General features: G+C 35.0%; 1 protein-coding gene across 2 annotated transcripts in view; it reads left to right on the plus strand.

Annotated features, from left to right (window-relative positions):
- The first annotated feature begins 535 nt into the window (after nucleotides 1–535).
- LOC149802080 (HAUS augmin-like complex subunit 1) overlaps nucleotides 536–17,264 on the plus strand; it is a 71,576-nt gene continuing 54,847 nt past the window's right edge. For both annotated transcript variants that reach the window (XM_089956476.1, XM_089956478.1), the window contains exons 1-2: nucleotides 536–701; nucleotides 12,159–12,333. In XM_089956476.1, the coding sequence (XP_089812602.1) occupies nucleotides 681–701; nucleotides 12,159–12,333 (196 nt within the window). In that variant the 5' untranslated portion in view covers nucleotides 536–680. The remainder of the gene's footprint in view (nucleotides 702–12,158; nucleotides 12,334–17,264) is intronic.

The raw sequence follows: 17,264 nt of genomic DNA on the forward strand, positions 1-17,264 counted from the left end.
CTCTTCATTTTCGTATTTTGATCTAGAGTTTGGTATTTTAAAGAAAAAAAAATTTCCTCAGCCCCCCCCCCCTCCTGTTTAGAAAATATAAAACAAAACAACCTCTGTTTGTTATGTATTGTTTTAATAACGTTTAATTTCCTTTATTTTGGCGAATGATTGTCAGGTGTACTTTTGGAATCCATACACTCAATTCAAGCCGGCCGCATAATGTTAATTCCATTTGTATCCACACAATTCACATTGACCCATATTGTTCCCTTATATTATTACTTTGGCTTGCCTGACGTTATCTGTATGGTTGCGGTTGCTTATATGTCCACAAGGATATAGGTATACAAATTTTTTTTATAACTCTTGTTTGATTACGTAGTTGTTCTAAGGTTTCTCAGTGTATTTATTACAGCATGTGGGTTACTAACTCTGCCTTTTGCTGTTTGATAGTTGAACGCGAATCATGCATATGTTCCGGAATCGGGTTTTCTTTTGAGTTTTCTAATATATAATTTTTTTTAATCCCGTCCGATTACGTCCCTTGAGACTATTAGGCATCCCGGGAAATTCTAACAGCAGTTTGTGGGGACTTTCACATTTTTAACGCTTTTTATTGTTTAAAATAACAGTTATAGAGTTCATTTTCATCGGTTTGTGATGAAATAATTGGATTTAAGAGATAAACAATGAATCAAAAGCACCAGGAGGTACTTGTATAGTTAAACTAGGCTATTATCTGCGTGTAGAATTAATGGCATGTGTTTTCGTAGTCCTAGGACCGCGACGCTGATATTTGTTTTGGGCGTCTAAGACTTACTGCCAAAATAACGGCGCTGTGTAGCGTGTTCCGATGTCGTTTAACACCGGAACGTCAAGTCAAATTTTCAGCAATATCTCGCACACTTGGCATTCCATATCGGGGCGACCGTTCCGGTGGCCCAGTGGGTAGAGCGTCCGCCTCAGATACGGGGGGTTGTGGGTTCGATCCCGGCCGAGTCATACCAATGACTTGCAAAACTGGTTATAACAGCTGCCTCGCTTGGCGCTCAGCATTAAGAGGTTAGTGTTAGGTCTGCTCGACCTGTTGTCATGATAATGTGACTGGGTGGGACATCATGTTAATGTCTGTGGCATGATGCCCCACTGCGGGACATCACTATAAACTGCCACCCTGCAGACATCGTAGCGATATTACTGAATTTTTTAAAATTAAAAACTATGTTAAAAATCCAAATCACACACACACACACACTATTTATTGTGCATATCACTACAAAAATCATGATTGAATAAACTTTGTTTGAACTATTTTATAATTAAATTTTAAAATTAAAATTCATTTTTAAATGTATATCAGTAAATGTACTTACATGACCTGTGTGACTTTTACTATTTATCTGAAACAGGATGGTCTCTTAATGTCAGATTCTTTGATGCCACCATAACATTGTAGAAGAATTTATTTGTTTATTAGGTAGCAGGGCTGAGCAAATTTTTTTTTTTAACCACTAGTCCAGGACAGGTGGTTTCAGAAAATTCACTAGTCCCACCTTTCTCTTCACTAGTCCCACCTTACTCTTCACTAGTCCCACCTTACTTTTCACTGGTCCCAAAATGGTAATCACTTGCCAAGATTTGATGAGATGTATGTACTTAATCCATAGAAGAAACGAAATAAAAATAATATACAACATAAATATTTCTTAAAAGAATTTAATTTTTCAAAAACATTGGTTGTTATACATTTGGCTTCTTCAGGTTCATGTATATATGTTTTAGCTGATAGATTTGAAAATATGTCCATGTATATGTCTGTTACCTGCACCAGCACTAAGCCAGCAGTTGATAGCTATGTCTGGGTTAAAGTCGTCAAGCTCTGGTCCATTTGCAGAAATGTTCATTAGCATTTGTAAACTCTTTTGGTTTATGGAATTCCTTAAAGAAGTCTTGATTAAGTTCATTGAACAAAATCGTCTTTCACACTCAAAAATAGCTACCACACAATCAGTATCCGTCTGACGTTTTATCCCTCCATTTTCAAACAAATTTACCTTCGCCGAATCGCCATTATTACCTTCCTTGTGAAAATAATTTAGCAAACTCATTTATCCACAGAGTAACTGTCAGCTTGCTTGACAACTACTTCTAAAGTGATCATAACATCAATTTTCTCATTTAAATACGAACTGAAACAGCTCATTAATTAGCATAATTGTTTCGATTCAAACACAATATCGCACGTGGAAGTTAATCATCTGTATAACCAATTATAAATTAAAGAATCATTACTGTAATTTAATCAGTTCATAAAGGAAACCAACACTTTTATCGGTAAAGTACCTTTCATTAATTTAATTACAATGACTCACTGGATTAAAATCATAGTGAGCTGCTTGTTATGATCTAGATTGAGTAAACTCATTACAACAAAACTGCTTACAACACTGCTAATTGATCATACTGGCTTTCTTTTGTTTGACGTGTTTTGATTTGCCGATAATTTGGTCGCTTAGCCCAATATGCAGTCAGGCGGTAACAGGATGTAAATGTATACACAAAGAGGGGTAGAATCAAGTATTCAGTATGCCCAGAGAGCATGATTGGCCAAATAAAGGTAGATATAGTGATTAAAGCTCGAAAATAAGGACTAGCCCGACTTTTTTAAAAAGCACTTGTCCCGGACTAGCAACTTGGAAAATTTTACTCGTCCGACTTCAAAAATGACTAGCCTGGGACATCGGGCTATGGGATTTGCTCAGCCCTAAGTAGTGATCAGCTTTCTTATTTGGCCATACTGTAGTTGTCTCCCATTGATTTTGGCCATAATGTAGTTGTCTCCCATTGATTTTCATTGCAGTATCAAAAACTGACTCTTCGAAAACTTGTATGTCAGCACGTATTATATGAATTATTTTTGAATCATTCATGTACAAAATGAATTCTGTAATTTTAGCTACATTTAGAAATGCAGATGTTAAAATTCAATGAGAAACAGACACCGATAGCATTTGAGATGTTGTATAAAATGAACAGTAGTATTCGCATAGTCTCCTGTTTGTTTGCTCCCCCCTCCATGTGCACTGAATTTAAAAACAAAAGGCATCAATAATATAAAAAAAATGCACAAAACATTGTCATTTCATTTATATTCTGTAATTTCTGACCCAATTGTTGCCTGGGGTCCCAAACATTGTCAGGTAGTTGGCATTTCAATCAAATAGGAACTTCTTTTAGTAACATGGGGGAAAGGTTTGGGATATCTATTTTACAGTGGTGTAAATTATGATTGACTTAATGCTATGACTGTATAAGACAATCAGCATGGAGTCTTTTTCAAACCATTAGAGTTAGTTAACTTTTGTCAATTGGGAGTAGGAGAGGATGTAATGTGAGTGCCCCCCTTTCACTTTTAGAATCAAATGCCAATGCATTGTCATCATGGCTTCAGGTAATAAAACAATAAATGTGATCCAGCAATAAGTATTAACTTCCAAGTGTCACAGGATAAATTTGAAAGAATCCAAAAGCAAACAGTCCATTATTAGTTTTAACTGAAGTCTAATTATGACTACATACCAGAATGTATTAGTAGTACCCCTACCTCCTTCATCAACAGGGTACTAAAATGTAATCATGTATCAATGGAGCATAATGGTGTGACTTACATCTGGTGCTTTTTCACAATATAGAAATGTTACATTTCTGTCTTTTTCCCTATATACATTAAAAACCTGTTATGAGCGACTTCTGCTGTGAGCAACCACCTATCATTTCCAACCACAATCATAATGCATGGATCAATTTTATTATATAAACACTCTGTCATGAGTGACCACCTGCTAAACATGACAAATGACCATGATGTCTTTGCAAAATATGCATTTCACTGCTATGAACGACCATAGCGCAAAACGGGGATATACTCCACCAACTTTTATTTAATCCCTGTAACAATGACTGCTTATACCAATAATAAAAGAAAAATAGGCTGGCAGCTGATATCTGAAATTTTGTAGGTATGCTTATTGCATTTTATAGTTTCTGTTGTAAACCAAACTAAAGTACATGTAGATCATTATTCCCTCACTTAGCTAGGTTCCCATTGTTATAGTAGATAGAGCCCATACATATGAGTAGGACCCAGTATCATTATCAATGACCGTATTGTGAGAAGATAGGCACCAATTATCTATATGTAATCATTTGTAACAACGACCGCTTGATTAGTAATGATTGTTCTGATAAAAAACAAACATAAAATAAACAACAACAAAAAACCCAAACAAAAAACCCCCAAAGGATTCTGGCTACCTGTGATAGATGCTACAGTCCGTAGACCAGGCTAATGTACATGTCGTGAATTGCCATTGTAGTGCCGAATTTAATGTAGTGGCCACATGTATTGTCAGTCTTTAGAGTTAATCTGTATTGCCTGTGGGTGAATAAGGTCTTTGTCTATTAAACCAGCAAGAAAGAAACGTTTGCGGGATTTGATTGATAGTGTTCAAGACTTGTAACGTCGTTTTGGTGCGACCAGGTTACACACTTCGTTTATAGAGTTAATCCCTGTGTGTCTTCTTTGAATTATGCCATTGGCTTTTGACTGTGAGTAAATGATTCTGTTCTGGATGAGATAATTGTTTCTTTTTATTGCATTAATTGTTAGATATGCAATGTGTATGTATAGATTTTTCATATTTTCACAAAGCCCAGTCAGACCATCGTTACAGTCAATATTACAACTGAGCACTAATAATGTTAACACCTAGAACCTCAATAACAATAGACAAACCTCCAACTGAAAAGAGACAAATTTTAATGTTGGAGAAAATAATTAATGTAACTGAAAGAAGTTAAAAAGACCAGACCACTTGCAAAATCGTGATTAAAACGATGGTAAAACAAATTTAGGGTGTTATAAAGGAAAAGGAGTAAATCAGAAATGATTTCATTTGCTAATACATATACATGTGATCTTCAGATGTAAATGTGATTTTGTGTTTAATGATAGAAGTATACCTTTATTGCTATATAAGTTTGTTTTCAGTTGAATTTATATAATATTTTAGCAAGAACTATTAATAAAGAATAGAGTATATGCACAGTGATAGTGGTTATTTTTCTTTAAATTGTTCTGAAACTGGACCTTGGAAACAGGTCTTTTTGTACAAACCTGTTGTGAGATACCACGTGTCTGGAGAGACCGTTTTTTTTGTTGGCATGAGGGGTGGTCTCTCGTAACGGGCTTTACTGTATAACAATCAGATAACGTTCAAAATATCAGTTATTTTTATGTAATTTATATATCTGACAATACAAAAAAACATTTCGAAAGAGTCTTGTATATTCAGTACATATATGTTTCAGTAAGTTTGATTTGCTTCTATGCAGTCATCATTGATGTCAAACATTTATGTGCATTCCCACTTTACAGTGCTGAAAGAAAAGTATTTTTAGACACAGATCCATGGATGGTGACTTAAATAAACTCACAAGCCCAGACTCCAGTTTCCACATGCCCATAATTTTTCCTTTTTTTTAATATATATTGTCACACAACATTTCTATAGCTATAGTTTGAATATAAATTCAATAGGGTTCAAGGGATTTGAAGGTAATGCAAGTGTCATTGTTCACCACTATGCTCACTAGGGACTGGAGGGTCCTGGTGTTCAAACTTCTCTGCTGGATTCTCTAAGTGAATCCTGGTCAGAATCGAGTTGATGTGCAAATAATTAATACCGCCCCATATCTTTTTTTTTTAGCTGGTCTGCTACGCAGAGAGAAATTCCGTTAACCAAGAGTTCTGGATTTATTTTTGTTGGGCTCTGCTGATAACTAATTGCTTCATAAATCTGCTTCGAAAATGAATTACACTTGAACATTATTCGGACAACTGAAATGATCATTCAGCCTTTGCATTTAATACATGGAGTGAAATCCGATTTCAAAGAAATGTTGCTGCTGTTCATAAACTTGTCAAAAATATACATACGGCTTAAACATTCTCATTTACAGTAATGATATGTAATAACTTTTATTCTTGTACATGTATCTAGCATCTCTTTGATTTACCTATGATCGGTCATTATAAATCATGGACAAGAAATAGCATTAGGCAAAGATGTCAGTTTTGGTTTGGTCATTTATATTACTTAAAACCATCCTTGGGACATCCTATTTAACAGCTGTCATTTATATTACTTAAAACCATCCTTGGGACATCCTATTTAACAGCTGCATTATAACTGAGTAATTGACAGCAAAATTATGGTAATTGTCTGCAATCAAACTCAGTTGTATTTATTGCTGAAATGAACACCGATGTGGAAAAATTGTCTTGATTGCACAGTTTATCTCTGATGCACTCGTTTTGATGGTTAAGGTGTAATCATTGATTTCAGGCTTCATTTAACAGGAATGGATAAATACCTCACACTAGGGGTGAAATGATACACCTATGCTGTGTATCAATACGATTCGTGATATGCAGTCTGCGATGATACATATTGATACACATTTGAACTTGATGGTAGGTGGTGCCCTTTCGTGTATGTTGTCATTCTATTCCTATTTCCAATATTCAGACTACAGATAGACATAGAGTTATATTTATATGCAATTCTCAATGATGAGATTATACAGTTTTTTTCAAACAGACTACCTGTTGGGTGCAGTGAGTTTTATCCAGAGTTTTAGGCCATATAATGGTGGCTTCATTTAACTCCCTTTGTTTTGTAGAACATGAATGATTTGAAAACATATTATTACCAATTTTGTGTCTCAGTTACATTTTGGAAGACATTATGTTGTTATCTTCAAAACAGAAGAAATAATGCAGTTTCCTTGTGCAAAGAAAATCTCATGTAGAACAAATCTGGGAATGGGAGTACCAACAAAATCTATCACATTTTATTTCCTGCAGATGCAAAAGAGTGCTGATGCAACAGGTACTTGTATTTGTCAGCAAAGAAATAAAACTATTGACTACACCCAGTCCTATTGTACAATTTTCTTTTAACTTCCGGTGATAAACATTAGCATTTTGAAATCTGCCCATCGCTCATTCTATTCTAATTTCATTTATTCCAGCAGCACCTTTATTCACTGGTTAAATATCTCTGCATAAAAAGAGAAATTCCAAATTTGTTTCCCATAAGCAAATTAAGGAGAGATCATGACAGGATTTTATCTTAATGGATTTCTCCCCCTTTTTCAAAGAAAAAAGGAGGTCAGGAAGAAATGGCCCTAGGTCAATATTTATCTAAACTTCAGTATCTGTCTTTCTTTTCTGCTCCAATTTCTTATAGCTCTACTGATTTCAACATCTCTGACAGATGTCACCTCTAGTTTTATAAGCATTACTGGGGTAATTTGTTAATTATATTTTTAAGCATACTCTGCTCCTTTTCTTTGTATCAAGATTGTTCTGTGCTTCTTTGTGAAGGGGTACATACATGGCTATCTTTGTCAGCTTGAATATGTTGGGATACTGATCTTTGTGACTGTTATATACAATTTTCCAGAGATCACAGATGTTATCTTTTGAATACATCAGTTCCAAAATAGGATTTTTCGTTAACATAATCTTCCTTTGTTGAATCAGTAGTTTACTGACTACCATGCCAGATTTCTTTTCTGTTCCATAATGCTGCATGAGGGTATTTAGTCCATCAATGCTTGTGCAGACAGAGGTATTAAATAAATATCTTTACTTCTTAATTGCATTTCTTAACTGTTTTTTTTATTCAGTTTATCTAAACCCTGATATGGATACATGTATATAGTTTTGATGCATATAATCCACATGGGGAATTTGTTTAACTAAAAAATTTAAAATTGCATTATACTTTTAAAATGTCTATATGTAAATTATGTTTGGTATTTTGCCCTTTCTACATTTAATTTTGAAATACCACTGTAAGGGGCCCGTGTTTATTTTTTGTCCATCCAGCATGTACATCGGACTCATGTTTAACACCATTTCGGGCTCAGAATCACTCAAAATCTCCATTAACACTTTCTCAACTCCAATAATCTGATATACTTCATAACTTTTAAAATTATTGTCAGCATCACTATCATCAGCAAGTATTTGCTGAATGAAATCATAATTAACCATGCTGGAATCAGTCATTTTGGGTTTTCTAGGTAGCCAGATTTTAAAGACATTTGTAAAACTTTTTCATGATAATTCTTATTCAAATTTAGTTTCACAACCATTCATGTCATGACAGAAAAACCCAGATGTGAAACAGTTGCTACCCAAAAAACAGATATGACAAGAATGGTTAAATAAAAATTGTATACTTTGCCGAGCATATTTTCATATGTGAGACTATCAGTGAATTTGCAGGAGTTCTTACGGTTAGCTATTCTTCATGTAACAAGATAACCAGTTTGGATTTTGGATTTATAACAGAACAGTTTTGATGGTGATACAAATGCAGCGTTTAATGATGAATGACTTGAATGAGAAAAGAATTATGATTAATACATGCGTGTATAAGATCCAAATATTGGACAAATTAACATAATGTGCACAAACCTTATAATGCAACAAATGAAAATACAAATAAGTGACCTTAGTACAAGGACAAAGATGAATGATTCACAGTAATTTCACACGACGAAAAGAATGCTGTGTTTTACTCAGTAAAAAATGTACTTTACTCGTATAGTAAAATGTGTTCACTCAAATGGTGAAAAATTAGGTATTTTACTCAAATAATAAAATGATGAAAATAAAGGGACAGATATACAAAATATCTTTACACCCCCAAAACACTGAGTATTACAAACCCCAAAATTAGCCCACGGCTAAAAGATTAGATTACGGAGTTACACACTCTGTCACCAGCACACTTGGCTACCAGTCATCACTGGTCAATCAAGCAGTCAGTTTTCCAGGTAGTCACTGACCACCATTCAGTTCCTTGGTCAATCAAGAAGTCAGCACCCACCAGTCGGTCAGCAATGCCCAATCAAATGCTTCTCGACCAGCAACACTGTTCACTCAGCTCTACGGCTGCTATGGTTCAGCTTTACAGCTGCTATAGTCGCTTCTATGGTTAGCTCTACAGCTGGTACCACGTCGATTCTGGTGATCTCTACAGTTGTGACGACAGTCAGCTCTACAGCTGAAGATGTGCAGATTCTTATAGTATACCACTCACTGACAAGACGTTCAGTAATGTGTTGATTTAGTCTTACAGTGAGGCATTTATACACAGACGATGCCGCCATATGTCTGTGCGCTGGAAGTATTTGGTTCTTCCATCGAAAGCACTTCACACGTGCGGCATAGGATGAACCAACTGTACTGTTTAGAAATATTGTACAATATACATAAATCACCCTCGGGTATCGTTGTACACAAAAAATGAAACCCGAGTACATGTAATTAATGAATAAAGGTTTTATACAATTATGTGACACTCCGAGCATGCAAATTCATACAAATTTTGCATGGTTCGTGCAATGTCACATGTTGACAACATCTCCGCTTAAGTACTTGACATATCTAATGACTTTCCCGCAAAGTCTCTCTGTTGCTTTGCCAATACTTCCTGTTTGTCATGCAGAGAATAAGCTACATTGATTTCTGACTGGTAGTTATTGTTGAACCAGGAGCAGAATAAGCAGTTACCATAAATGAAAATTCATTGTAACATATTTCAGCATGCAACAAATAGATAGCGTAGCTTTCAAATAGACCAAAGTAGTTAATAAACAATTCAAAGTTGAAACTTCACATCGAACACATTTGGAATGTATTCTATATGCTGAACATGCTGCTGGGTTAACATAAATTACCATCGAATGGGGAAGGGTCCAGATTGGGAACCACGTCTCTTTGTGTTAACTTGTAGACGGTGAGTGGGTATTCTCAAATAATATTTTTTGTTTTTTACTAATAAACACGAGTGCATGTGACTGGAAATGCTATTTCAGATGGATTATAATTTTACAGAATAATATAATATTATTCATGACTGCTGAAGACTAAAATAACATGCATACAGTATCGTTTTGTATTGATTCTCTGTCTCCTGTATCGATATGTGTATTGTTTCAGTAAAAGTATCTGCATGGATATATCGATGAATCGTTTTACCCCTACCTCACACCATCAGTTATAGTCTATTCACTTCCATTTTCTTATTTTGGCAAAAAGTTAATGATGCTTGAAACTACTAGATCTCAGTGGCAAATTTTTTTCTCTCTCTTGAGTGTTAAGTCAGTAAACCTGTTTTGTTTATAATTTATTCATTTATTTGAAAGCTGTATGACTGTATTATCTGCTGTACAATCTGTCAATATTAAAATTAAATTTGTTAATGTTTCTGATGCAGAGGAATATATGAAGTACCTCAGTGCCTGAAATTGTCACCAATTTTGAGGAGATGGGGAGTGGGACTAATCTGCCATTCCAATTTTACATTGAATTTATGTATTAGCTTACCATAAAAAACCCTGACTGCATATCGAATCATGGATATGTTTTGATTCTGCAAAGGAAAAACATGATTCTAGTCCAATGTCCAGTATTGTCTTGTGTAGTTTTTGTGAAAATAAGCAGTTATAGTCATATTTCTTTGGCAATTCCTCATGCCAGTCTTCTCTCACAGAAATTTGAGGTTTGATAAATGCTATTTTCAGTTGACTTAGCTCTAATGATAATGAAACCCAGTTTTTTTGTATTTTATTTTTGCGATGTTGAGATGACATGCACGCAATCCTTTAGCCCCTGACTTTAATCCTTTTATTTTCTATTTCTTCCCACCTTCTCTTTTATTTGCTATTTCTTCCCACCTTCTCTTTTATTTGCTATTTCTTTCCACCTTCTCTTTTATTTTCTATTTCTTCCCACCTTCTCTTTTATTTGCTATTTCTTCCCACCTTCTCTTTTATTTGCTATTTCTTCCCTTCTCTTTTATTTGCTATTTCTTCCCACCTTCTCTTTTATTTTCTATTTCTTCCCACCTTCTCTTTTATTTGCTATTTCTTCCCACCTTCTCTTTTATTTGCTATTTCTTCCCACCTTCTCTTTTATTTTGTGCAGTTAAATTTTCTATATCTCTCAATGTTTAATTAACAATAATGCCTGCCAGCAGTGTATTTTTCATATTTGAGAGGAGAACCATGTTTTTCAAATTTGATGATGCTTTTTTTTACAAGCTGCATATGAAACTTCCTCATAAAATGTACAGCATATGCCATCGTTCTTTGGAGGAAGTGAATATATCATGAAAATATGAGTGTGGATATACACAGTGTCATACATATGCACACTCTTTTTCTCTCGTAAAAGAATTTGATGATTTGATACACTGTATTTTCATTTGGCATTTTGCTGATAATGTTTTTCTTTAAAATTTGAATTGGAAGAATAACAAACACATGTATGTTAACTTGTAAGCTCAACGACATCAATAACTCAGTGCCCCATCATGCTCTCTCTTAATGAAACTCTTTAGCTCCTCCTTGCAGGGGTCATAAGTAGTAATCATGCCCACCTTACCAACACCATGTCCACTCCATGTTGGTGGTTGTATGCAGCTCTACAAGAAATCATGGTGTGCAGAGCTATTCTCAGCTCGAAGCTGCAGTAACTTTGTCCAGATGCATGGGGAGATAGTGGGGGCAGGCTATTTCTTGAGGCTCTCCATGTTCTCACCCCCCCCTTGACTGTGATGTGTGGAGAAACAAAATAAATTGAACTGCACTGTGTACTTGCTTTTCAGGTTCTATCATTGAAGAATCAATAATGTATCAGAATATCCAAATATGGTATACCAAGCCTTATTATGGGAAAATGAATTACCTAAAGAACCTCATGTTATCTTATAAAGATGGCAAAGTATGGTTAGAGAAAATATACAGATATAATTTAGCTTATATAGGCTTAATAACTTGATCATAAGTCAAACTTTGTGATAAATGGAACTCTATTTAGTAGATTTTTACTTGCTTCTTCCGTTTGACTTTGATAATAGTTTTATTTGCGCCATCGCAAGGTATAGGATCACTTTTTTAACATCAGCCATGTCAAGGCAATGACATGATAGCTTCAGGATATATATCCTTAACATTGAATAAGTTCTTTTGGAAGCCTTTGATTGTATTCATTGAATAATATGTATTATGGTGTTTTACTAAAGGTTCAAGCCTGGCTGGAGAGGACATTTGCAGGAGCTACAGTGCCAGCCTATGAGCTGAATCAGCGGACAGTGGGTCTGTTACATGACCTTATGCTCAAGAATGAGAGAAACGATCGCAACATGCAGCTTGTTATTGAAGACCTAAGACAAAAGGCAGATGAATATAATGCAGAAAGTATGTCATTCTTGTTTTACTTCACCTTAAAGGGACATACGTTACGAGTCTGTGCTCTTAAAATAAGTAATAAAAAAGAGTGAAAAATAACAAGCTTTGTAAAATTCAACAAGTAATTTATTTCCCTAGAATACAAAGTTAACATGAGAAAAAAAGAACTTATGGTATTGTGAATTAAATCCCTAAAAAATCCAAGAATTACACAAAGTCCTGAATAAAATTCAGTGTAAGTCCAAAATAAATTCAAAAACTGATGACAATGATATGTCTTTAATTGCATGTAGAGTGCTGAACTCTTTTGATGAATCACAGTAATATAATTCCAGGTTTGAATTCACTATAAATTCCAGTGAATGTCTCTATCCAATAATTTTATCAGAGTACTTTTGTATTTCCAGAGAAAATAATCACTTGAATTAAAAAAAATTGAAGAAATAAATTTTCCAGCCCAAGAATGAAATACTGGACACAACATATAATACAACTTAAAAGTGCAAGGTCTTAAAGCGCAACTGAAAAAAATCCTCTCTGTTACAAGATCTTATAGTTCTCCACTTCACATCAGGTCACAGTTAGCATTTTCTATAATAATAAAAATTACCTAATGGAAAATAACCTCCTCAAACGATTCTGATGTTTAAAATATACAAACCATAACCTGGATTATGTAAAATTCACTTGGAAAATTCCAAAACCTAGACGTAGACCCAAATAAACATATTTACTTCTATTAATAATAATTATGATTTTAGTCCCAAACACAGAGATAATAATTTAGCTATGTATTAGTTGTTTACACAGAATAAAATTTTAAAAAATCAGTTTGGGTCAAACAGAAATTAACTCAATTTTGGACAAGGTCAGGTCCAACATACATTGTTACATTACAATTGCATGTAATAAAAGAAACAAAATATTTAAAAAAAACTAACAATATACATAACACCTTAAGTGTTACCCTTACTGTCCCCAGCCATTTTCAAGTATCTGTATTTCCTTCCAGCCATAAATCTCACTTTCAAGATGTCTGACTTGGTTTACTTACACATCATCATTAGAAGATGTATCATATACTATATTGGGGGTTCTATCTTCTAGGTCAAGGTAACAACTAAATATTTGAAGTTTTCCTTTCTGTGCTGTAACTTTCAAGCTATTTGAAATTAAGGGATGAAATGTGTTATACTAATACACTATTGATTGAAGGTATGTTGTATACCACGTTAGGGGTCATATCTTCAAGGTCGAGGTTATGACTCAATATTGTAATTTTTCCCTCACTCTTTCCTATTTGCTTTAACTTCAAGCCTTTTTAATCATTGGAGTGAAACTTGGTATACATCATTAAAAGGTGTTTTATGAAGCACATTGACTATTCTTTTTTTAGTCATAGTCATAGTTCAATAATTCTAGGTTTTCCATTGCATGCTATAACATTTAAGCTGCAAAATATAAGGCGTGAAACTTGGTATCTTTTCATATCATCATTAAACAGCTTGTGCTGTATAACATTGGTGGTCCTGTCTTCAGGGTCAAAGATACATGTCATTATTTTTCATTTTCCATCACACTTCCCTTTCCACTCCATCCTTTTAGAACCCGTTCAGTTTTATGGATGAAACTTGGCATACAAATACATTATCTTTAGAAATTGTCTCATGTACTGCATCGAAGGTTGTTCCTTCAAGGTCATGGTCTTGGGTCATCATTTTCATTGTTGCATCACATTTTACTTTCCAGTCAATAATTTAAGAGTCTAAGGAGATTAAGAGATGAAGTTTGGATAACTTCTGCATCATCATTAACAGGTGTGTATCCTATATAGCAATTGAGCCATTAAAAATCGATGAACCAAACTTGCTGTGTTTGTCATGTACCACATTTTGGGTCATATTTTTTAAGGTTAAGGTCTAATACCAAGATTTTAAGTTTCAGCAATAATTCTCCTTCCACTTTATAGCTTATGAGAATTTTAAGATAATTAAATTTTATACACTTGTTTATTGTCATTAGAAGAAGTGTTGCAGTCTGTATTTGGAGTTCTACAAGGTCAAGGTGAAACTTGTATATTTTCATGAATGCCTTGTGTTTGATATACATCTTAAAACTGTTAGAGGTCCCGAGTCAGCTGTGCAATACTTATGTTTCTTATTCAAATACTTCACACAATCATAAAACCTCAATCTGATGGCATCTCATGTCTCACAATCAATAATTTATATTCATGGTCAACGGTTCTGATCAATTTCTTCCCATTTTTGCACTTTATTGCTGTTGAGATTGAGACATGAAACTTCATTACTTTCCATGTTTGCCTTGAAACTCTACAACTCAGTCATCAAGGTTACTTACACATTTCATTACTATATACTGTTAGTGACTAGTCTAACATTAATATGATTTTATTAGCCATCATTACATTCATCACATGTTCACAGGGCTGAGCAACTGTTTTTATTTAGCCCTTTATCCCAGCTGAGTGACTTACAAAATTTTTTTACTTGTCTGCAGAAGGTTATCACTTACCCCAGATGTGAAGGTATGTAGATATTGGCCATTGTGTGGTATGTTATATTTATTTTTTATTGAAATGTCTACATTTAACTTCATCAATAGACAGAAAAATCTTAGTAATAATATTGAAGATAGAAGTTTTTAAGTTTATATATATATATATATATATATATATATATATATATATATATATATATATATTAATATTAAAGCTGTACCGATTAATCAGGACGATTATTAGAACAGTATGTATAATCGGTATTGGCAGAAATAATTGGTGCTGATGTAAACAAATTTCCAAAATATAAATTCAGTCATAACATTCTTCTTGACATGGCTTGAATTTTAAATCAGAATTAAATAGTGGAAATTAAGGAATAAACATTTGATTTGGGGATTATATGAAAGACAATATATTCTTAAAAGTAAATACTTTTTAACACACTTGCTGTAAACTACCGCTGATTGTCTGCACTCAACAAATTATCAATAACATTCATGTGCTCATCCCAATCACAGCAGCCAACCAGACAATGAGGCTTTGTGTGGCTGTTGAACTTTCAGAATACACATTAGCAGATAGCTAGGCAGATTAGATAGTTAGCGAAATTTCCAACTACTACGAAACTATCACTCACTATAGTTAATCTGTTCTTTAGCCAGTCCTGCAGTGATGCTAATCAACGACTAGTGGTCACATGCTAAAACAGCTGAATGCTGACATACAAATATTATGCAGCATTGATATTGGCATTCCAGCACCAACGATGTTACCACAGCTTTTGAGCTGCTTCAGCACACAACTCACAGCATGGTTCGTGCATCCATCCAGCCATGTGGACAACTTAGTAGGAACTTACTTGATTTAAAACATTATTCCAAGAGCGTGAATCAATTGGATTAATAATACTGACTAGCGATTATACACTATTAAATATACTACCAAGACTATGCATAATGTCGAACTCGAAACACTTAAGTTTAGTCTGGAATTACTTCAAAGTAAATGCAGTTGACGAGTCCAAAGCAGATTGCACACTTTGCAAAACAAGCATTTCCAGAGGTGGAAAGGATTCTAAAAACTACACGACGTCAAATCTTGTCCAGCACTTGCACTGCAGGCACAACGTTGAACATGGCCTGTTTCTGGCAGATAAGAAAGAAAAGGATGCTACGCAGTTAACCACAGCAGCTTCAGCAACTCCTCATACTCTGACTATTGACACCATGCTGGACAAGAAGCAGCCATTTGCATTCGATGACCCAAGAGCTATTAGTTGGCACAAAGCTATTGTAGAGTTCATGGCAGTAGATGTGCAACCATTTTCCGTTGTTGAAGACATTGGGTTTCAATGTCTGATGGCCAAGGCAGAACCGTACTATAAAACTCCAAGTCGGAAGTACTTTTCCACATCTTTGATACCTGACATGCATAAGGCAATACAAAGCAAGGTGCGTGATTTAGTGTCTGCCGAATCTGACCTTAGTTTGACCTCTGATGCATGGTCAGACCCATCCATCGGCATAGCCTTGTTGCGACTTACGGCACACTGGCTTTCGGAAGACTTTCAGCAGAAAGAGGTGATTTTATCAGCAATGCCTTTCGATGAATCACACACAGGAGAATATTTGGCGAGCAAACTGGACAAATTTTGCAAGGAATACAACATTCATAAAACTCGTATCCATATTCTTCTGCATGACAGCGGTGCAAACATGGTTAAAGCAAAGTGTCTGGCTGAAATCGAAAGCATCAGCTGTTTTTCACACATGATACAGCTCATTGTCAGTCATGGCATTCTGTCGCAAAGAGCTGTGAAAAATGTTTTGGCGATCTCGCAATCCATAGTCAGCAAGTTCTGGCACTCCATCCTGGCACAAGAGCAGCTCGAAGAGCAGCAGGAAAAAATTGGTGTTGCCCATAAGAAACTCGTCCAGGATGTCCAGAACACTGAAATTCTACATACATTCTATTGGTTTCATTATAGGAACAGAAACAAGTCTTGGGGGCTTACGCCAATCTCAATGACCTGCCTAGCCTAACAGCCCAACAGTAGGTCTTAATTAACAGTATTGTGGGCACGATAGGCCCATTCGCGGACAATTACCAAGGAAGTAAGTGATAACCAAGATAACCAAACATCAGTATCCATCATTCTTCCTATGCTGAAAATGCTCCGAATGTTGCTGGCTCAAGGGCATGAAGCAAGTCAAGGTATTCAGACAATGCGCTATGATATGTTGACATCACTGAACACACACTTTGCTGATGTTGCCAGCAACAAGAAGCTTGTCTTGGCCACCATCATGGATCCATGATTCAAACATTGCCTAGTCAGTGAAGAATTACTTGTGACAAGATCCAGATATTGGCTTAGAGCAGATTGGATCATAGTTGCATCAACTGACAAGCAGAA

The sequence above is a fragment of the Sinohyriopsis cumingii genome, chromosome 4 (assembly GCF_028554795.1).
Source record: "Sinohyriopsis cumingii isolate HCF-2022 chromosome 4, ASM2855479v2, whole genome shotgun sequence".
In the NCBI taxonomy this organism is placed as follows: Eukaryota; Metazoa; Mollusca; class Bivalvia; order Unionida; family Unionidae; genus Sinohyriopsis; species Sinohyriopsis cumingii.